This window comes from Sciurus carolinensis, chromosome 11, assembly GCF_902686445.1.
Source record: "Sciurus carolinensis chromosome 11, mSciCar1.2, whole genome shotgun sequence".
Lineage (NCBI taxonomy): Eukaryota > Metazoa > Chordata > Mammalia > Rodentia > Sciuridae > Sciurus > Sciurus carolinensis.
The window spans coordinates 131,963,697-131,988,090 of NC_062223.1; the positions used below are offsets into that span (position 1 = coordinate 131,963,697).

Here is a 24,394-nt window from a genome sequence, read left to right on the forward strand (position 1 = left end):
AGACATGAAAAATGAACTATGAAATGAAATATTAACATCCACATATCAGAGAAAACATTTGACCTTTGGTTTTTTGGGGTTTGACTTATTTCACTTAGTATGATATTCTCCAACTCCATCCATTTACCAGCAAATGCCATAATTTCGTTCTTCTTTAAAGCTGAGTTGTATTCCATTGTGTATATATAGGTACACACACACACACACACACACACACACACACACACACACACATATACCACATTTTCTTTATCTATTCATCTGTTGAAGGGAGACTTGGTTGGTTCCATAGTTTGGCTATTGTGAGTTGAGCTGCTGTAAACATTGATGTGGTTGCAGTCTATCTGAGGTGCATGTATATTCTCCCAATCTGTAGGTTCTTTTCACATTATTGATTGTTTCTTTTGCTGAGAAGAAGCTTTTTAGTTTGAGTCCATCCCATTTATATCACCACAAAGGGAGGAGACTAGTGAAGAAAAGTTACTTTATATTAGGTAGGGGGAAAGTGAAGGGAGGGGAAGCGGTATGGGGGTAGGAAGAATAGTAGAGTAAAACAGACATTATAACTTCATGTACACATATGAGTACACAACCGAGGTGATCCTATAACATGTACAATCAGAAAAATGAGAAATTACGCTCCATTTATGTATGATCTATCAAAACGTATAAATGCATTCTACTGTCATGTACTACTTATTAGAACAAATATAAATAATTAAGAAAAAATGAAAAATAAAAGAATAAAGGAGATTGTGAAACATTAAATTTTTTTTAAAAATGAAACATTGATAAATTGGACTTAATCAAAATTTATGTGTTTAGATTTTTGAGAAGCATCATTAAAGAAAAGGAGAAGACAAGGCACAGACTGAGAGCAAGTATTCTCAATACATATATCTGACATAGACATGTATCTAGAATATATATATAACCACCACAACTCAATAATTAGAAGACAGCTCAATTAAAAATAGTCAAAACACTTTCACCAATGCTTCACAAAAGAATATATACAAATGGCAAATAAGTACATGAAAAGACACTGAGCTTCGTTAATTGCTAGGGTTTGGATATTAGTTGTCTCCCAAAAGCTCATGTATGAGACAATGCAAGAAGGTTAGAGGAAAAATGTTGGGTTGCTAGAACCTTAATCCAATCAGTGAATTTACTCTCCTGATGGGAATGACTGAGTGGTAACTGAAGGTGGGTAGGCTGTGGCTGGAGGAGGTGGGTCCCTGGGGGCGTGCCATTGGGGTATTGGGGTATATAATTTGTATCTGGTGAATGGAGTCTCTCTCTACTGACTGATAATCACTGAGCTTCTTCCCTCCACCATACTCTTCTTCCATGATGTTCTTCCTCACCTTGAGCCCAGAGGAACGGAGTCTGCTGTCTATGAATTGAGACCTCTGAAACTGTGAACCCCCAAATAAACCTTTCCTTTTCTGCAGTTGTTCTGGTCAGTTCTTTTAGTTACAGCAGCAAAAAAAAATGCTGACTAAAACATTAATCATCTGAGATATGCACTTAGAACCAAATATGTTTTACCTAAACTCCTATTAGAAACATGACACAAAAGAGAATACTGTATGTTGGCAAGCATATGGAGCAAGTATGATGTTTACCAATGCCTATAGGAAAACAAAACAGAACAACTCCTTTGAAAATAGTCTGGCAGTTTCTTTTAAAGTTAAGTATGACTCCAATTCCACTTTTATGTATTTACCCAAGAAAAATGTAAATCTATGTCCACAAAAGCTATGTACATAAATGTTCATAGCATCTTCATTCATAATAGTCAATAAAAGTAAAAACAATCAAATCCCTATCAACTGGTGAATGAGTAAACAACACTGATATATACATATGATGGAATACCACTCCACACCAAAGAAAGAACTCCACCAAATAACATGGATGAAACTCAAAAGCTGAGTGAAAGGATTCAGAAATAAATATGTACATATTATAAACTTACATGAGACTTTATATATTTTTCTATAGTGTATATGTATTTTATAGAATGAGTCTCATATATAGCAGCAGAAAGCATAGTGTTTACCCGAGTGGGTGTTGGAGAAAATTTGAGGAAGAAAAGGAATGCAGTAACTTTCTGAGTTAATGATAACATGCTATATCTTGATTGGGATAATGGTCATACAAATGTATAAATCTGTCAAAATTCACTAAAATCTACACTTATGTAAATTGTGATCACAAGATTCTTTTTTAAAGTTCATGTTCTTACCCTGCACTCATTGCTCAGCAGTTTATGATTGACTGCATATATACTTCTCAAGCCTCATTTCATAATTGATGTAGAAACCAAAACATTAATACATAATGACATACAACCAAAGATGATTTCTTGGTTCTTAGGCTTAACAATAATCAGAATAATGGGTAGGTCTAAAAAAATGAAGGAGTTAAGAGGAGAAACTAAATTGATTTATGCTAGAAATCTGAGGAAATTACTACTGAAAGATGAGGGCATATAAAGTGAGAAAGTGGAGATCCAGAAAGTTTAAATTCTCGGGGATATTGAGGGGAAAGAGAGAAGGCTGCCATGCTGAAATAGAAAAAAATGGCAGAAAGCATCACTCAGCTATTCTACATCTTATTTAATACATTTGTCCATTGGGGTCACTTTAAAGATTTGGGTAAATTTAGGTTGCATTAAGTTATTTTTGTTTTATTTATGGATATGATCATATCTGTTTGCATGCAATCCAATGTCATAATTGAATCAATGAAAAATAAGCTCAGTGTTCAGTTACAACTGTTTCAAACTTTGTGCTTCAAAAACACTTACCTTTTAATATTTCCCCAATAGCATTATATTTCTTTTTTGTAAGTTAACAATATATTGTATTCTTACAAATAACTGAGCAGATATTAAATATTTTCATTATAAAAACTGACAAATATGGGTTGTGTTGTGTATATTAGTTGTTCTATATTTCTAATTTCAACATATTTTATCTAATTGTCTCCACTTCCAAGAATACTGCTTTCTTCTCCACTTCACCTGTACCATTTCTTCTTTTGACCAACTCCGCATCAGTTTTTATGAGCCACTTACAGGAAATCATTCCTAATTCTCCCAGTTTTCATGGCCAAACTTAAATGATCTTCTTTTGTGATCTCACACAACTTTGCCTAGATTACTAATGCATTTACCTTCATTTCCACATTACTATGTCTGTGTCTCTCTAAACTGTGACCTTCTGGAAGAAAATTATAATATTAATTATCTTTGTTATTCTAGTGTTAAGCACAGTACCTAATAGGTAATTGACACTCACTAATTATTTCTTTAAATAATTCAGTGAATGAATAATAACAGAAAGAATGTTGTTTCCAGTTGCAATCAGTTGAACCAGTCTAGGCTTCTAATTCCTCCTCTGCAAAGGGGATACTAGTCCCTGTCTCTATTTTCTTTGCTTTGATTAATTAATTAATTAATTGATTAGTCTACTCTTTGATAGGGATCTTTGGGAAGACAAAAAAAGGTGAAATCAAAGTGGCTTGCCCAATATTTAAAGGATAATTTTGGTAAAAAATGTGCTAAGTATGGCAATATTTCATTATATTGTTTTATTAAACTGACACTTATATAAAGCAATGTGTGATGAAATTTACAAGTCTTAAGAGCAAAAATGGAAATCTTGAAGGGTACCATGATCTGAAACAGCAATGAATGAAATCCAATGAGACAGAGCTGAAGGATAGGTCTTTCTGAGAGTCCCGCTGGGTATTAGAGGGCCTGGACTCCTGGGAGAATCATTCTAGGTAGAGGCCATGTAGGAGGCTTCTAGGTACTTTACACCTTGGGCAAAACAGAGGTGCGACATCAGGACATTCTAAAACTGTACCTTAAAATACTCTTAGGGGTTTCACACCCCCAGGGACAGGAAATCTCACTGAAAAGCTATCTGAAAAGTTGGAAGCTGGGTCAGGAGTAAATAAAGAAGGGTGACAGGTAAGGAATATAGATTGAGGTAAGAGTTGGAGTGCAGTGTAACCCAGGATGGCAAAGCTCCAAGTGGCTTGCTAGCTAATGTCGCAGAGTTCCCCATGGCCCATGGTGCTCTGCAGAAAAGGCTCATTTCTTCATCACTAGTGCCAGCAATATCTTTAACTCTCATAAGGGAGAGAAACTCTTTCACAGCAGATATAATTACTGCATCCGGCTCCAATCATGTGGGGACAAATAAGCCCAGGCTCAGTGCAGCAGGAGGAGGCCCTAGAGAGGCTCCTGGTCAAAGCATTTATGAACTGTGATGGTGTAAGGAGTAGAGGTGAGCTAAGCAAAGCTTGTGGGGAACAGGAAGAGAGCTGGTGAAACAGGATGGGTAGTCTTGTTTTACTAAACATATCATTAAAACCAAACTATTGCTAGCATCCCCAGGGTTTACTCTCACAAATAAGTGATTCCGAAGTAAGGAAACCATTAAGAGTATGGGAAAAAAAATTAATTAAGGGATAAGGGAGGAGTTAAAACAAAAGAAAAGGCAGAAAAGACTTCCTTGGCCACCTCTATCAACTAAGGAGTCTTCCCACTTTTCAGGCTACCAGGAGGGGGAACATGGGCTATGCTTTAAGTATTCTGTGGGAGATCAATTTCCTTACTCCTCACTCAAATCCAGTTCTTGTTAGTGTGTGAGTCAATCATAGCCTTCAAGTATGCAACCCAGATTCAAAGTGACAATTAACTATTTTTCCCCTTGAGCCTATTTACCTCCAGTTGAGGTTCTCTCTTGCTGAGGTTGGAGTTTTTAAGAGTGGAGAGTCTACTCAATTGAAATGCTCCCAGAAACTTTTGCTTCTCATTCCCCTCCCTCCTCTGAATCTTATATGAAGATAGTTGACTAATTAACCATTGATTTTACACTGAAGATGGTAGAACTCCTATTACCTCCATTTCTAGAGTTATTTCTCAATTGCTGGTATGTGGGAGCTAAGACTCAGCACTGGTTGAAAGCTTATGATAGCAAGTGATCTTAGGAGGAAAATGGGCAGGAAAAATCTACAGGGACAGGGAAGTCAAAATTATGATGTCACCTTGAAAAATGCATGGTGTAAGATGCTGTGATCAATTACCCGATATGTCAAAATCAAACTGTATGTTGAGGAAAGTCATTCTAATGCTTTTTGGGCCTCTCTTTGTGAAGCTAGGGAGATTTCCTGCACATGTCTTAGGTTTGCTACAAGAACTTAAATGGTCAGTAATTGAAGAATATATTCTAGATCATAGGTCACCATGGTATAGAAATATGTTTCTACATGGTTCAAATGTGATCTAAAGGAAACATCAACATTAAGATCATCTAGTATCCTGTAAATACTTTAGGGAAGAGGGAACCAAGAGTTTTGCTGAGACAATTGGAAGAAGACCACGTTAGACATAAAACTACAAGTTCCTGTAGTTTCTAAATCTTGATGTGCCTTCCCCATATGTCCTTACTCCTATACATCAAATGTCTTACCATCCAGAGGGTGCTTCCTCAATATCTGGATCTGCCATCCAGTCTCGGCAGATCCCCATTCCCTTCCCCTTTCCTTTATTCTAGTTTGCTATAGATCAAAAAAATATAGATATACATGGTATTATTTAATAGGAACACTTTGACCACCTTTAAAATGCAAGGTAATGTGCTTCATGCTAGAGAAAATCACAGGTATGCGAGCCTTATTTCCTTTAAAATCTGGAGCAAGACAGGATGTCCACTCTTGTCACTCTTATAAATATAGTACCAGAAATTCTAGAGAAAGCAATTTAGCCAAGAGAAGGAAATTAAAGGGATAAAAAAAGGAAGGGAGAAATCAAATTATCACTGTTTATAGAAGATATGATCCTATACTTAGAAGATCCTAAAAGTTCCACCAAAAGACTGCTAAACTAATAAAGTCAGCAAAGTAGCAGGTTATAAAATCAACACACAAAAATCTTTCTTATATAAGAAAGATTATATAAGAAAAACTTTCTTCTTTAAAAAAAACCTTTCTTATATAACAATAATGAATCTGATGAGAAAGAAATTAGGAAAATAATCCCATTTAATAGTAGGAAGGAAGGAAGGAAGGAAGGAAGGAAGAAAGAAAGGAAGAAAGAAAGAAAGAAAGAAAGAAAGAAAGAAAGAAAGAAAGAAAGAAAGAAGCCCAATAATAAATCTGATCAAGGAGGGAAAATACATCTACAATGAGAATGATAGAATATTGAAGAAAGAAATTGAAGAAGACACAAGAACATGGAAGATGTTCCATATTCATAAATGGGCAGAATTAATATTATTGAAAGCATAATATTACCAAAAGAAATTTACACATTCAATATGCACATCAAAATACCAATGACATTCTTTCACATAACTAAACAAACAAAAGTAATCCTAAAAATCCTAAAATTCATTTAGAAGAATAAAAGACCCAGAATAGCCAAAGCAACTCTACCTCAAAAAAGCAATACCTGACTTAAAATTGCATTACAGAGCTATGGTAGCCAAAACTTCATGGTACTGGCATAAAAACAGACTCATAGACCAGTGGTGCACAATAGAAAGGACAGAGACAAACCACACAGACACAAAGGAGTCCAAAACATCAGAGAAAAAACTACTTTGTAAAAAACGGTGCTGGGAAAACTGGTTAGCTATATGTAGAAAAATGAGGCTAGACCCTAATTTCTCACCCTGTACAAAATGTCAACCCAAAATGCTCAAAAGATTTTGGAATTACACCAGAAACTATGCAACTCCTAGAAGAAATGTAAGGTCAACTACTCAGTATATAGGAACAGGCAATGATTTTGTCAATAGGACACCTAAAGCTCAAGAAATAATACCAGGATTCGGTAAATGGGATGACATCAAATTAAAATGCTTCTGCATAGCAAAGGAAAAAAATTAAGAGCGTGAAGGGAGAACTTGCAAAATGGGAGAAGATCTTTCCTAGCTACTCTTCTGAGAGAGGATTAACATCCAGAATATATACAATACTCAAAAACTTAACATAAAAATTTAAAAATAAAAAGAGAAAGCCCAGTTAATAAATGGGTGAATGAACTAAAGAGATACTTCTCAGGAGAAGAAATAAAAATGACCAACAAATATATGAACAAAAATTTTAATATCATTAACAATTAGGGTAGTGTCAATCAAAACCACACTGAGATTTTATCTCACTCTAGTCAGAATGGCAGCATCAAGAATATGAACAATAATAAGTGCCGGAGAGAATATGGAGAAAAGGGAACACTTTATCCTGCTGGCGGGATTGTAAATTAGTACAACCACTAAAAATTTAGTATGGAGTTTCCTCAAAAGACTAGGAATGAAATCACCATATAGCACAGCTATACCACTCTTTAACATTTATTCTAAAGATTAAAAGTCATTATCATATAGTAATACATTCATACCCAGGTTTATAGCAGCACAATGCACAAGGACCAAACTATGGAACTAGACTTGCTGTCTATCAATGGATGAGTACATAAAGAAAATGTAGTATATATACATAGTGGAGTTTTATTTAGTTGTAAAGAAAAATGAAATCATGCCAGTTGTAGGAAAAACTATGGAGCTTGAGCTCATTATGTTAAGCAAATAAGCCAATCTTAGATGGTCAAGGGTTGTACTTTTTGTCTCATATGTGGAAGACAGAGAGGAAAAAGAAAAAAAAAAGGTGATGGGGAGGGGTGGATCTCATGGAAATGGAAGGAAGATCAGTAGAGTAGAGAAAGGGGACAGGACAAGGCAGGAGAGAAGGGAAAAGGGTAACATGGGGGAATTATACTGCACAAATTATAATGTTATGTTGTGAACATGTGTGAACATGTAGCAACAAATCCCATCATTGTGTACAACTATAATGCATCAATAAAAAATATGAAAAGAAAAAATATATAAGCCCCTTGTACCATATCTGTTCTCCAATGGCCTAAGTATAGGGAGGGAAGAGAGGGATCACATCTGGCCAAACTAGGGTAACTGATCTCAAAAAAATGTCAGTGCATCAATCAATCAATTAAAACAAATTAATTCTTTGCTCCTTATGAGATTTTCCCAAGTGATAGCTTTCTTGTAAGGGACATAGTCTGGGTATGTCTCTCAATGCCTTGTTTATGGTGTGCATTGTGGTTTGGATATGAGGTGTCCCCCCAAAGCTCCTGTGTTAATTAAGGACTACTGAGATGTGAAATGATTATACTCTGAGAATTGAGTGGGTGGTAACTGTCGGCAGGTGGGGCATGGCTGGAGGATGATCTCAGGTAGCACCCTCCCTATCACTTTCATATTAGAAAGAAGTCTTCTTAGAGTTGGTTTGACCCCAACCACTCTGCAGTGCAATGCTGACTTTACAGATCTCTCCCCTTCCAATCTCACTGTAAGTATAAATCAGGGACTATGTTTCACTTGCCTCAGTTACACACTGTCCTCTAAATTTCATGGTGAATATAATCAGAGTTACTTTGACTGTAAGTAATGGAAACCCAATTTAAAATAGCTTAACCAAGGAAAAGTGATTTATAGGAAATTTTACCCTAGGGATGTATAGATTTTTTGAAAGAAATATAAATGGGTGTATAAAAGGAACAACAAGGATAGCAGGTAGACAGAGATGGACCTGAAGGTCTTTTAAATCTATTCTCAAGGGTACTCATCCAGGAGGGAAGAAGGAAACAACCCTTTCTGGGGTTCCTTCAACCTCTGGTCAAATGAAGGAGCTCAGTGTCTAAATTAAAGTGCATTATCTCCAGAGGTGGTAGCAGGATGCTAGTGTGGAGCCAGCCTGCTTATTATTTTCTATTGAAGCCCACAATTTTTGTTCAGCAGCAAGAGTCACTATGGACCCACTGCTGAGGCCAATTAGATCTACAGTACTTGTAAAGCTGGTCTCAATTTTATCAGTGTCCGACTGATTTCAATAGCATAATTTGATACAGCAATTGCATAGAGAAGGCTTTGCAACAGACGCCTGGCAGCACTGGATGCCTTTCCAATTCCAATTTTACACTTGCTATGATACATGTTAATATCCATTTTCATATTATAATCTAAAAAGTATTTGGAATAGATACCATCAGATTCCATTCTTCCTTCCTCCATAAAGGAAAAAGTATTATTACTAATTCCTTTCAGGTTTATAGGCGGGGGAATGGAGGCAGAGGTTTAGTCGATTACCAGATTTACATAGAAAATGAGTAGATCAGAAATGAGATGTTCCTAGTCAAATCCAGATACAAGAACATCTTATTTCCAAGCTCTCTTACTTCAAACTTTATTTGTGATTTTTCTAGTGCTCTCAGAATAAAGATCAAACTCTTTATGGGCTCTGTGTGATCTGGTACCTCACTACCCCAAATCAGATCATTGTCTTTCCTACTTTCTCTGCATTCAAATGTCAGTTCTGATTCTTGGGAGGCTAGCTACCTCTTCCCTCAGGACACTTGGACATGATGTTTCCCAACCAAAATCATTCTACTCAGCAAGCCCCTCCATATGCCAGGATCCCCATCCTTCTTCCAGTTGATGTCCATCATTTTTGAATGGCAGTCAAATTTACTGAGGGAAACTTCACCCTAGGCTGGGTAACATGTCTTGTTCCCTATCCTCATAGGAGTTACCATACATTGAGATTACATACTCTTTTTTTTTTTTTGCGGTGCTGGGGATCGAACCCAGGGCCTTGTGCTTACGAGGCAAGACGCTACCAACTGAACTATCTCCCCAGCACACATACTCTTAATTAATATATCAATGACTATCTCTCGCTCTACACCATAAGCTCCATAAGGGCAGGAATGTCATCTATCTTGTCTATGTCAACACTATTGTTACTAAGAGGCAAAGGAAATATTCTTAATGCATCCAATGAATGCATGAATGAATGGATAGGATATAAAAAAGGAGAAGTCTTTATAAACAATGAACAAGGACCATTTCCAGTTCCAATTTTACATTTGAGTTAGTTGAGTTTTAACATGTATACATGTTAATATCCATTCTTATATTTATTATCTAAAAAGTCTAGTGAGGAAATCAAGCATCTTTTTAAAATGCACTATTCATTTCCACATGCATAGTTTCTCAACTCACTGTAGGAATTATTAAGTAAAATTACTAAGCATGCTCACATATCAAAAACCACATCTCAAGACATCATGATAGTTTGCTCCAGGTGAGTTAATTCACCTAGTATATTAGAAAAGGAACCCTACAATATTATCATCTATTCTTATTAAGAACTTTTCCCCCTAGGCAGGGAGATAAAAGGTCAATATTAATCTCATTATGAACCCATACTTCCCCTTCTTGCAGGGTTTGGAACCAACTGTGGAGCATGGGTCAGGGCCATCAGGTGTACCGTAAGTGATACTGACCAACCGCATCTGTCTGCCAGAGTAGTTCACTCTGCCCTCCCCCTGCTCACACAAAACAACTGCAGACTCCCACAGAAGAGATTCTCAGGAATTTATGACTCAATCAAATCACCCAAAAGGAGCATAAATGGGATTAGTTTTAATATTGTTAAGTTGCAAAAATACAGGCATATGTGCATGCCAAAGCGAAAATGTACGCAAGCAAAGGGGGAAAACATATGGGCACCCATATGGTGAAAAGCGCATTGCTAGACCTTCATACACTTCTCATTTACAACAAGAACCAAACTTAGTGAACATAAATTTGCTTTGCAAAAATGTGAGAGGAACAGCTTGTTTGCCCATAACTGTTCCACTGAGCAAGATATGTATAACCTTGATTTCTCATCTCAGACACCTCTTTCTCACACTCTAGGGATTAATTAGGCTCTAAACATGGCTTCAGATTAGAAACAAGGATCCTGGCTGCCTTGCAGAGACAAAGAAGTAGTAGCAAGACTGGATGATGCAGCAGGTCAACTAATAGGCAATTCCTATTAGTGGCTGGAACTTGTACCTGGGATGGCTCAGAAGAGAAATGAGGTTGGTAGGTCTCAGCAGGTTTATTTTAATTGAAGCAGAGGAACAACGGGGACCTACAGCAGACAATGACATGAATGTGGTTTTGATTCAGAAGCTGTGCTTTTGTTAGAACAATACTGAGTACAGATACAACGTGCCTAGACATAGGAAAGTTGGTAAGGAGTAAGGAAGGAAAATGTGAGAGTGTGGCTGATACTCAGAGCTAGTGAGCACCTTTGGGTGCTCCAGATAACAAGAAGAATTTGATTAAAAAAATATCAATTTACATTGCACCTGTTCAAACCTCAAATCACAGGAGCCATCTTTGTAGAATATAAAGAGCTCCAGATTTGACAATCAGGAACTAGGTTCTTTTCATAGATCCACAATTTTAGTTAGCTGTGAGTCATTCATCATTACTTAACCTTTCCATCTGTTTCCTTACCCATGAAACAGGCAGACTATTCCTTCTCTGACTTATTTTAGAGAGCTGCTATAAAATTGTTTGAGGTAATACATGTAAAAATAGTTATAAACTATAAATTTTCTGTAGAAGCATAAGTATAAATAGGTTAAAGACAGAAAAATACAGGTTAGTTTTACTTTTTCCTACTTTTGTAGTTGTATTGTTTGGAAATAATCAGTGATTTACAAGAACTTGTAAAAATAGTAGATAGGTACCAAGTACTTATCACTCAGTTCCTCTAATGACTTCTTATGTGATTTAATACATATATATGTATATTATGCATACATATATATACACACACCCACACACATATACACATACACACACATGTGTGCTTGCATATGCATATATACTACAACTACTCTATGGAGATCATTTGTATTTAACTAGTTTTTCCATGTAGTGATTTTTCATGCATTTGTGTAGAGTTCTATGACATTTCATCAGACATGTAGATTCATACACTTATCATAGCAATCAATACATTATGCTGTTCCACCACCAATTCCCTTCTGTGGCTTCTCCTTCCCCTACCCTAATCTCTGTCAATCACAGGCTTTTTGTGCATATTATAATCCTTCCTTCTCACAAATACTAAGGAAGTGGAATGATAGTCTATTACTATCAAATTTCAGTTGTGGCAGACTTGTTTTATTCAGCATAATGCCATTCAAGTTCATCCATGTTGTTGAGTGTATTAACAGTTTATTCCTTTTTTATTGATTCACAGTATACTATGATATATTTACACCTTGTCTTGTTTAACCACTCACCCAATGACGAACTTTTGGGTTGTTTCCAATTGTGGATGTCACAAATAAAACAAATGAATTACTTTCAACTTTTAGGTAGACCAATGAAACACAGAATCACTGAATGATCCAGGAGTATAAAAGAATAAGACAAGAAGACAGAGGTAGAATAATAGTAGATATGAGCACTTTTCTCTAAGGGCTGCTGGATCATTAAAGAAGTTAAAACACAAAGTGTACAGATGAGGGTTTGGCACACAGTATGAACATTCATCATGATATTATTAAAACCAGTATTTCAGAGAAAGCATTGAAAGGAAAACATGGCACAACTGTAATTTAGGAGGAATGCATTTAATATTCATTCAACACTATTACATGTTTTCAATTCGTCTTCTATTTTCATCCCTAAAATAATCTGATGTAGCTAACATAGAGTTCCATTTTGAAGTCATAGAAATTGAAGATAATGGAGATTAAGTGACTTTTCTAAAGTCACTCAACTTATTAATAACTTGGCCTGAATTTCAAGTTCAGGTCTGTAAGATTTGAAGTCTGTGTTCAACCCACAATCTAACACTACCAGTGTGAAGACACTGGCACATAACCATATGTGCAGGTTAGTGCTTCTTTTATTTGCAGTGTCAAGAACTTGACCATTGGTTTAAGACTTTTTCTGAGGAATTTGTACAGTAAGTAAAGGATACAGTATAAACAGTCAATTGATCAATACATTTCTTAACCTTTGATAGACCGAAAATAGAAGACAGAATTGGTCAAACAGGTCAGAACCATGGAGGATGTTACGGAAGTCTTCTGGCAACCTGACATATCAAAAACAATGCCAACCATCACTTCCCCAGATAGTTATCATCAGTACCATTCATCACGTTCATGAGAGCTGACACCCTCTCCTCAGAAGTCCTCTCCCACTACTAGTTCTTATCCAGGATTAATCAATTTAGTTACATGGATTCTTTATCATGGCATATTAGAAGTAAATAATCAGAAGAAACGTGACTTTTAAAATGCAGGTACACTGACTTCAGGAAGAATTAACAACACATTACGTCCTGAGTTTTCAGTTCTGCAAATACATCAATAAAATTGACATAGTTGCATAAAAATAGGTTGGAGATCATAATCTAGAATTTATTATTATATTATTAAGAATAATTAATATTTTATATAATTATTATATATGGTAATCATTAATATATATTTTATAATATAATTATATTATTGTGTATATTGCATATAATTATATAATGCATAATATAATTATACAATATATAATATAGTCATATGCTATATGTTATACATAATATAAAATATAATTAATATAATATAATTATATAGCATAGAGTATAATTATCTCTCTTTTTTTTTTTTTTTTTTTTTTTGCAGTACTGGAGATCGAACTCAGGGCCTTGTGCTTGCGAGGCAAGCACTCTACCAGCTGAGCTATCTCCCCAGCCCTATCTCATGTATTATATACCATATTTACATTTTCATAGGTGTTCCACACCTAGGGTGATGGAACAAAATGTGTTAATAATCTGACTGGAGGGAAGAAAGGAAAAGTAGAGAAACTACAAAACAGAACAGTATCTAATGGCTATATTCCTAGTCATCCCAGTCTCTAAATACTCACTTGATGTTAATGTCATAATATAAAGACAAGGTGAGATGGCATTCACTAGACTGAAGGAAAGAGGAGAACCTGGCACGTTTTTAAAGTGCTTCCATTAAAAGTGACTCAAGTCAATGTGTACAGGTGTCAGCTTTGGTTACCTAGAAAATTCACCTCTGTGAAATAATTCATTCTCTTGTTCCCCGAGGTATTACTGTGTATGAGTATAAAGTACGAGCAACTCACTCCCAGGTGAATGACCATCATCTTCAAATCTCCATGGAGAGAAGACAGAAAAGAAGAATTTATTATGTTCTCCAAACATCTGACCTTCTCAAATATACCATCAGAAGTGGGGCCAGGTGGGTAATGCCTTAGAGTGACCACTGTGGCTAGGCAAGGGGGAAAGAGGCAGTCTTCCTTAGAACAGAAGTAACTTCTCCTGTCTCCTTGGCCACTCCCAGGCAGCACATTCTTTTCACATTGTGCCCCAAAGAGCCAGCCTCCCAACTCATGCCAGTCTGACTTCCTTTCTCCTGTTCTTTGGAAAAAGAACTGGAAATAATTTTTGAAACTTGGCAGATTCACAATATATTCCAAACACACTGGTCACTGGCCAACCTAGTCACCTGCCTGATTTGAGCCCTGCCTATGCTATCCTGAGGAATTCCCTAAGACAGCAGCAGCCTATGACTCCATCATTGTCCTTGATTCCTGAGCTTTTGGTCATTTGGTTCATATTTCTAGGTGTTGAAGGCTTTTAAGCAAGTGCCATGTTCTATAGCAAATCTATATGAATATATGATTTTAATTAAGCCATTATCTGCTATTAAAAAATTTAAGTATAGCTTTTTATACTTAAAGAATAAATATACTATCAATTGCTGAGTGGTTTCCATGTCAGTAGTAAAACCCAAACCCATATTTACAGAGCACTTTTATTTTTAATATGTTCACAATACTTCATCATGATCCTGTAAAATTTCCAGCTTTCCTCAGGAGTGAGGTAGATGTCATAACTGCTGGAAAGGCCATTTCTGAGAACCCTGGCATATTTCAATATTGCAAAGGATACAGGAGGTCCAGAGGTCTCCAGCTGCCTACTCAGTCTAGGAATAAGTAAAGTTGGAAGACCTGTAGACCCACATCTGGAATCTGGTGATTCTTCATTGCTTTTATAAGACAGACTTATTTCTGGTGTATATGTTGTTATGAGAAAATAAATCTGAAAAGTAAAGCCACTTCAAAGGGGCTCCGAGGAAAGTGGCAGTATGGGAATACTGGCACTTTGAGAACTGGTAAATGCAACCAGGGTTCCCATCCTTTGCCTCCGCTCATCCACAATCAGTTTTAAACATTTACCAGTGCCCCCTACCTGAACCCCTTCATTTTTCAACCACCTGTCATTTTGAGATCATATTCCTATATTTTTCCTTCATTATATTTATCTACTTTTTATATTTCTGACTTTCTTCATGATTTTGGACTTAAAAACTTTATCATTAGTATTCTCTAATGTAATAATGAATTTATTTCTATAATTTCTACAAATTGGTAGCACATAGGCAAATTGTCATTTTAAACCAAAAATGTGAATATTCATTTTAATCTTTAGTCATTGGTCTATTAAATTTTTTTCCTAAATGAAAAGGTTATTTATTCATTCCCATTTTATAGAACTACAAATTTAAGCCATGTATTTCCAAAATGCATTAGCATTAGCATTTTGGGAACACAGCTGTCCAGTGAGCTAAATCCTCTCATGTAATCCTATTGGAATTTCAAAGGAAATGTCATTGCAACCTTTATTTCTTGTTCTTCTATACAGAACCAACCAACAATTTTTACTAAAGATGCTGTTTGATGTTCAAGTTTTATTGGATGCTATTCTAAACCTTTAAAACAACTCCCTAAGTCCAAGTAGATGGAGCATTCTTCTAAAAAAAAATAAATTTTGGTAGCCACCTGGTAGATGCAAATTTTAAATTTGCAAACTCTCCAGGTTAGAGCTATTCAAACTTTGGAAACAATACACTGCGTAGAAATGTTTAAATGTCATTGAGAGCAGGGAGGAGAAAGACAATAGTAGAAATGACAGGGAAGTGAAGGCCTGCCTAGATGACAAAACAAAGCCACCGCAGAGTGAAGCACAGCCAGCCCTGAGATTTAAAGAGGAGAAGATCATTTTAAATTTAGACTTCGCTGTGCTTTTTTTGAGACCAAATTGCAACTATTACATTGTATAAAGGTTGGGAATATGAATGAATCGCCTTTCTTTTAAAAGTGAAATCATACCAGTGTACCATTAGGAAGAATTGCTTAGAAAGAATTATACAAAATTCAAAGCCCTTTTAAAATATTTCAAGGTTTAGATAACTATATATTTAGGATCAAATAAGTACATTCTGGAATTTCGAGCATTTATAAATACATTTTACTTTACCAAATACATAAAAATTGGTCTGATGGTTAGACACTTTTGTATAAAACATAAGTTCAAAATTTTTCCCTAAATTTAGCCCAAATTCCCCTGGGGCCCTTATCTTTGGAAACATACACTATTAATGTTTGCATTAAAGGTGAACTTTGTGATGTCCCTCATGTGTATTTTTAAATTCTTGTTAATATTGCTTTATAATACTGAAATTTTGGGTTTCCATATCTGAGGTCTCTATACAAAGATGGTTAAGCAGACTTATTAGCATTATCTTTCCTTAATAATAAGACAGGGAAAGAAACCCAAGTTCTGAGTTTCTGTGGAAAGAAACAGCAATGCTTAAGTAGTGCTTCTAGTAATAAATCCAGTTCCTCATTTGTTATCACTGACATAAATGATGTTCTAAATTAGGGAAAGAAATTCAAGTCATTGTTTCCCATGTGTCTATATTTATATTTCAAAATGTATTGAAATTTAATTTACACACAGTATGACACATTTATTTTTAGCATACGATTGTATTAGTTGGGACTAATTTTAACAGCAATGCAACCACCATTTCATTCAAGGTATAGAATTTTTCCATCATCCCCCAAATTCCTTGTACCCCTTTTCTGTTCATTCTCCACAAAGTCCTACCCTCAGCAACCTCGACATCATCTATTAATATAGGCTAGCTTTCCCTGTTCTATACCATACAATATGCAGGTCTTTGTGCTTAACTGCTTTTCCTTGGTCCTTTTGTTATGTGCGTCAATGATTTGTTTCAGCTAATTACTGAAGAATGCATGTTCTTTGAATATACCTTAATTTATCTATGTGCCTATTGGTGCTTAGTTGGGTTATTTCTAGTTTAAGGAGAATGGAGTTATTAAGAACATTTTGTGCAATGTACATTTGTGGATATATGCTTTCATGTATTTTGAGTTAATACCTAGGAGTAGAATTACTGGGTCATATTTTAAACGTATATTCTAACTTTTCAACAAAATGTCAAATTGTTTGCCATAACGCTTACAACATTTTTATAGTTCCAAAGTGAATGGATAAGAACTTCAATAGTTATCTTCACCAAACTTGATATTGTCATTTTTTTTTTAATTTTTGGTCTTTCCAGTGGTTGTGCAGTGATATCTCACCAAAGTTTAATTATCATTTCAACATTAACAATGTTGAGTATGTTCTCATGTGCTTATTTGCTAGCCATAGATCTTCTTTTGGAATGGTTTATTCAGATTCTTTTGTTCATTTTGTGGTAGACTGTTAGAGTTATTTTGCAAGGATGCTTCATATACACTAGATGTGAATTCTTTGTCAGACATATGTACAACAGATAACTTCCCTAAGTCTGTGGCTCAACTATTCATCTATTCTTAATGATGCTTTTAATTTTGATGAAGTCCATTGTGGGTTGAATTGCATCCCCCTCAAAAAGCACTTTGAAGTTCCAATTTACAGAACCTCAGAATGTGACCTCATTGGAATATGGTTCTTTACAGAGATAATCAAGTTAAGATGAGGTCATTAGTGTGGGCCTTAATACAATATTACCCTTACCCCTTTGCTGTTTCCTAACACAAAGGAAAAATTGACAAATACAGGTAGAATGCTATGAAAAGATGAAGGCAGAGGTCAGGATGATACAACTAAAAATCAAGAAATGCCAAAGTATTCCAGCAATCAACAGAAATCAGAAAAAAAAGAAAAAAAGGCAAGCAAGAGATTTTCCCTCACACCTACCAAAATGAGACAAACCTGTCAGAACCTTGATCTTGGATGTACAACCTTCTGAAATGTGCGGAAATGCTCTATAAGTCACACAGTTTTTGATATTTTGTCATGGCAGCCCTAGGAAATTAATACAGAATTTTTTCATCTATACTTGGGGTTTATTGTGTAATAGCAGATCTTTGTCTTTTCAAGGTTATTAAGATTTATTACTGTGCTTTTTTTTTTTAGAGCTATATTACTTTTAAATCACACATAGGATACACTCCACACATTTTCCTATTCACCATTCACTGAATTTCATATTTGTATTTTCTAATACCTAGGGAGTATTTATTTCTGTTATAATTTCTAAAATTAATCATAGCTGCTAATAATCATGTAAACATATCAAGTGGCTTTGTGCCCATATTTTCAAGTTCAATTTGGAGTGAGTTTAGTTTCCAAGAGGATAAAGCCCAATGTCTCTTTGGTTCCTTCCCATTACATTGGAGATGATCATAAATGATGTCCTAATATTGAGTTCCCAGGAGAGTTCTGCACTAAATAATTGATATTAAGACTTACATATTTTTATTGTCCTTTTCTACTCAAGATGGTCTGTTTATGTACAGCTCAGACAGATGTAGCTTGGGATAAATATTCCCAAAAGTCTGAAACAGGAGATCTTTTTTCTCTTGGATTCTCAATAATGCCAACATTCCCAATGACATTGTATAACCTTATCATCCTACTGCAAGAAAGGATATGCCACCACCAATTGAGAAATTAACATCTTTACTGAAAGTTACTTTTATGAAGCTCTATTCTTTATAGTTTAGAAAACAAAAACCTTTTAAGATCATAAAAAGCACTATGAAAATAATTCAGTAAATTTCCTCCATAAATTCTTTAAGAATAGAATACTCAGCAGTTGATAGATATTGCCTGTTTGATTTTAAATTGTTGTATTACAGGTACATTGCTGTTTTCTGATTCCTGAAGTTTTGTTGTATATGACAGTCAAGACTTAAACCCACTAACTCTGACTGCTTTCCATACATGAATAGCTTACCCTTGACTGACAGGTGTCTCCATGTCACAGTTGGCTCTGGTCTGCCAATAGCAAGACAAAGCAGGGTCACACTGCTTCCCTCATTCACGGTGATGTCTGAGGATATGTTCATGATCTGGGGAGGAACTGTAAAGAAACAAGGAGAAAAGAAATACCTGAGAACTATTACTAGCATTAAAAGGAGGTGTTAACTTATAAATATGTGTGTAGCATGTTTTTATGATGAAATTTTTTCTCATCCACACAAATTTCATGTTGTTTCATTTGCTAAGTTTTTGACCACTGACAGCATTTGCAGTATACTCCTGATAAGAAAAGCTCAGTATTTTATTGTTGAAGCAGTATGCAGGTGCTTGTGTGTGGATGATAAGGGGCACAGAGGAACTGAAAACATGGGCTTCTTAACTTGTTGACTTAAAGGCAAAATCAAAGGAAAAACACAAAGTCCTCCAAGAGTCTGGTCTATCCACATACTCATTCCCTGTACTGGAACCAATAGCTAATGTGAGTAACCATGGGTAGTCCCTAATCACAAACATTTTCCAAGCTCTCACCCAATACACCAAACACACTGAGTTAGTTAACATTTCCTAAGTAGACCAGACCCTTTCAAATTTTAAACTTGCACAACAAAGGTCCATCCTGGAATGATTTTCTTCCTGTTTCTTAACCTATAAATTCCTAACCATTCTTAAAATTTCTTCAGTGAAATTTTCTCTGACTCTTTCAATCATAGTGAGATGCTTTCTCCCTGGACTTAACCAGCAAGCATTAATGTCCCCACTACTGTTGTCCATGAAATTGTACAGACATTCTTCAACTTATGATGCAGTCATTTCCAGTAAATATATGTGATTAAGTACAAAATTCATTTAATACATTTAACCTTCTAAACATGATAGTATAGCAACCCAGTACATTGTGGAGTATAGGTGACTCTCCCTTGTGATCATGTGGCTGATTGGGAACATGACTAACTACCACTGCCCAGGATAGTGAGTTTTATACTGTATAACACTAACCTGGGAAAAGATGAAAAATCAAAATTCAAAGTAAGATTTCTACCAAATGATAATGGTTTTCCACCATTGAAAAAGTCAAAACAATGAAGTATAAAAATCATAAGTGAGGAACTAAAATGTATTTTAATGGTAGGGTATCTTAGGGGTTAGGACCAGGGTTCTGGTTCCAGTTACATGCAGGTTTGAATCTTAGCTCAATTCCTCATCTACTGTATTTTCTTAATAAGTAACCCTCTTTGAGTTTTGTTGTGCTCACCTATAAACTGCTAGTATGATAGTAGCAGCTAAACTCACAAAGTTGTGAGGTATAAACAAAATAATGATAAAGCAGAGTATCCCATATTAAGTAATCACTCGTGTTAGTTGATACTAATAGAGTAGCCAGTTTCCATCAGTGATTTCCAGTCTAGATGTGAATATAAGTCCAGTCAATGGTTACTAATGACTTGATTATATTCATTCCTGAAGATTTACCAAGTGCCTTCTATGTGTAGGCATTATCCTGGGAATAAAATAGTAAACAGATAAAGTCCTACATGAATATTGTGAAACTTAGTGTCTAGAGGAACACTAACACCAATAATCATGCCAGTCAATGTAAAATTGCTATTTTATGTGTGCCACATAGTGGGGCAAGGCTCCAGGATAGATCAAAGTAGGGTTTTGTCCTGGTTAGTGAGTTTGGTGAGCAGTTTGTTCTGGGAAGATCTGAGTAGAGGAATTAGCCCAAGGAAAGTCTCTGTCCACACTTGGAGGTTGGTCCACTTGGATGACTGTGGTCAAAAAGAATGAAAATCCTGCATGTTGATGCTGGAAGAGCAGGAAAGTGCTGGAAGTAGTAGATTCTCAGAGGAGATATTAGGTTTTAATTTTTTTTTGTAAGAGCATGTACAGGAGCCATTAAAATATTAAAAGATGATGATAATGATGATGATGAAGACAGCAACATCTTTCAAAAATACCATTTTCTTCTCATGGACCAAGACCATCTCTGTGTATCTTTAGCACTGAACAATCTACACAATCCCTTATCTTATTACCTACCTTGCCTACCTTTACCCTTGATTATCAATTCAACTCAAATCTCTTTAAGGAGAGTACCTAGATTCCTTCTCAACTTTTACTTCACATCACCATTGTTCTGGTTGAGTTTCTCACTGATTTTCACGAGGACATCTGCAATACCCTCTAATCCAAAATCTTCCATTTGGTCTTTGCATTTTTTGGTCCCTCTAATCTATCCCTTACACATGGCTAGAGTGATCTTTTCAGACAATAATCTAACCAAACTTCTCCTCTATGCACTCCTATAGCACACCATGAGCAAACAGATATAATCCATGATCTTTTCTACATGACCAAAGTGCTCTGCAGTCTAGCCTCAAATCCACTGCCAAGCTTCATTTCCAGGTACAGCTTCCTCTAACACAGCACACTGCAGATCATTGCTCTCCCTGCAATGTGTGAAGAGCATGGGCACGTCCATAGCTGTGCTCCTCTTACTCCTTTCTTGATTTCTATCCCTATGAGGGTATACCATCTTTCAAGAGGTATTCAAATGTCACCCCCACCTTCTGTTTTCCCTAAGCTCTTCTCACATCCCAAAACCATCTCTTCAGTTGCTTCACAAAGGAGACTGAGCATGTAGCATTACAGTCAATGGCTTTATGCCTGTCTCTTTCCCAGGAGAGCAAGGTAGTTGGGATCAAGAAAGGATCACACACATCTCTTATTTTCTCAGTGTCTGGCACAGAGGCTGTCAAGGGTGCATGCTTAATTCCTCTTTGAGAGAAAGAGTCAAAGAACAGATTGAGCAGAATTATACAACTTAGGGGAGTTAAGACTTGGAGTGGGAGATTTCAGACACCTAATCCTTTCTTCCCAATTTTCTTTCAGATCTTCAAAATAAAAGGAAACATAACAGAGAGAAAGCTTATGGTCATGCTGACTTGCATATACTGCCACTTTAATTATGAATTATTAATTATCAAACAGGTAAAGCAATAGTAGATTATAAACCACCTTGAGTCAGTGACAAAAGAGAATTATGGCTGATGCTCAAATCAGGCGACAATGCAGTCTGAAGTTTTATGTTGCTAAGACCTTACAGGTAAGTCTTTTCAAGGAGAAGCCATAAGTAACGAACAGAACATTTGAGCTCTTAAGGGAATCTACATTAGCAAATAAATAAAAATTGCCTAGCTTATAAATCTGCCATATTTTGTATTATTTCTGCATTAGGAATTGCCCTGAAATTTCAGTGCACATATTTTACCGAAATACACAGTGGGAAAAAAATAGTGTACATTCTAACTACACTGCAATCTCTGGAGAAAATGGTTCTACCTGTTTTTTCAGTATTTTTTAACTTGTTAAAAAATAGTTCTGGGCTTAGAAATGCCAACACTTTTTTCTTTCCCACTTCTGTAAAGCAACAACTTCAGTGCAACTTCCAAGATATTCTCAAAATAATGTCTGCTTTAGCTGAAAGTGCTAAGCCATCTGAAGGTCCCTTTTTGTAGGCCCTAGAGACTCTCCAGAAGGAAGCTAGACACGGCTTGAGGAAGCACAGTCATGGTAGTGGAGGGTGATTTAATACATTGTGGCCGTGGTGCCCCGGGATAGAGTGCTCCGGGATGGAGTGCTCAGCACAGTGCCCCATCTCAAAGTCATCACTTCCATGAACACTGTATCTCATCAGATGGTTTCAGGAGGGCTAGATAAAGAGATACTTATAAAATTCCATAGAGTTTATCACAATCTCCTCATTCTTCAGATGCTCAGTCAATGTTCTCATTAAGAGTTTCCCGAAACAGGATTGCCAATGGTAAACCAAACAATCCCACTAAGCCCACAGTCCTGTCTTTCCCCTTCTGCAACCGTATAGCAGTCTGTCATTTTCTCAAAGGAACAAGTAATTTCAAAGGTGGGAATAGCCAATATGGTAGAAGTACAGAAAGTGATTTGGCTTTGTTTATTTTTATTTTTATTTGTTTTTTAATGCAGTGTTTGAGGATCCAATCCAGGGCCTTCAGCATGCTAGATGAGTACTCTTACCACTGAGCTAACTACATCCCCAGTCCTCAGAATGTGATTTGGGAAGAAAGAAAAATCTTTTTATCTTCAATTATGGTATTCTTAGCAATCAACATTAGTATGTAACTTTGTCTATAAACTGTTTTGCACAATGCATGATCTCAGAGATTCCTAATAATTAGGAGATAAATAGAATAACTATTCCATTAAAATGAAGAAACTGAGGCACTGGGGGAACTAAGTAAATTACCCACAATTACAGAATTTGTAAATGGCAGAGCACATATCATATTGTCTCTTTGTTTACTCTCTTTTCTGTTCCCCAAACACAATATTTATATTCATTCGTTTTTGTATATTGTTTCTGTGGCTTCCTAGTCATCCCAGAGCATCTTCCAGTCAGAGCACTTGCCACAGTAAACAAAAACCTCCCATTCAAGTCCGCTTCCCAGCTCACCACAATCCATTGACAACAGGGGTCCCTCTTAACCATCCTTGTTTCTCCAGGGCCCTGTGCATTGTTTGCCAAAGGAGGTATTCAATACTTCAAATTTAAATCTGAAATGAATTCGGCAATATTATGAAGACCTACTCTTGCCTTCATAACTTTTTTGCAGAAAAGATCACTTGGGGATGGCTTTGAATGCTTCTCCATATTTTGGCAGGAGATCTTTGTTCAATGCAGACGAGCATCTGTAGCAAATGAGTCTATATATCATGCTAGTGCTTATAAATATACAAATAAACACGAAGAATGAATAACAATCTTACTTGAAATGCCTAGATTACTCAAAGAAAATGAAATGTTAGAACCCAAGGAGACTAACTAAAGGATTACAAATAGCAGTGTGTTTTCAAATCATGCACAAAAAGTTAATCGCCTTAAGGAAAGCCTTTTTGGCATATATTTATATACATGTACACACATATATATGCTTTTACACATACACGATCATTTGTATAGCACATCATACATATTAGACATGTACTTATTCAACAAATTTGTATTATGCATCATCCATAGGTCTAAATAGTGAGACTATAAGTGACTTATAAAGTCTAAAGTTTAAAGGACCAGAGAAACGAGAAAAAAATTAAAAATCATTACAATGAATACAAAAGTACAAAGCTGTATAAGAATTCTAGAAGAAAATATAAAGTCTATGTAGAGATTGTAACAAGAGGAACCTATTGTCAAAGAAGACACTTGGCACTTTTGTTGATAGTGTAGGTGTCTGATTATCCTTTTCCTGGGTGATGGGTTACAACAGGGCATTTGCACAGGCTATATATTCAGTTCAGTGCACTACTATGG

At 35.9% G+C, this 24,394-nt stretch overlaps 1 protein-coding gene across 6 annotated transcripts in view; it reads right to left on the reverse strand.

Annotated features, from left to right (window-relative positions):
• Opcml (opioid binding protein/cell adhesion molecule like) overlaps window positions 1-24,394 on the reverse strand; it is a 1,105,437-nt gene that overhangs the window by 84,898 nt on the left and 996,145 nt on the right. For all 6 annotated transcript variants that reach the window (XM_047518090.1, XM_047518089.1, XM_047518085.1 and 3 more), the window contains one exon: window positions 19,022-19,147. In XM_047518090.1, the coding sequence (XP_047374046.1) occupies window positions 19,022-19,147 (126 nt within the window). The remainder of the gene's footprint in view (window positions 1-19,021; window positions 19,148-24,394) is intronic.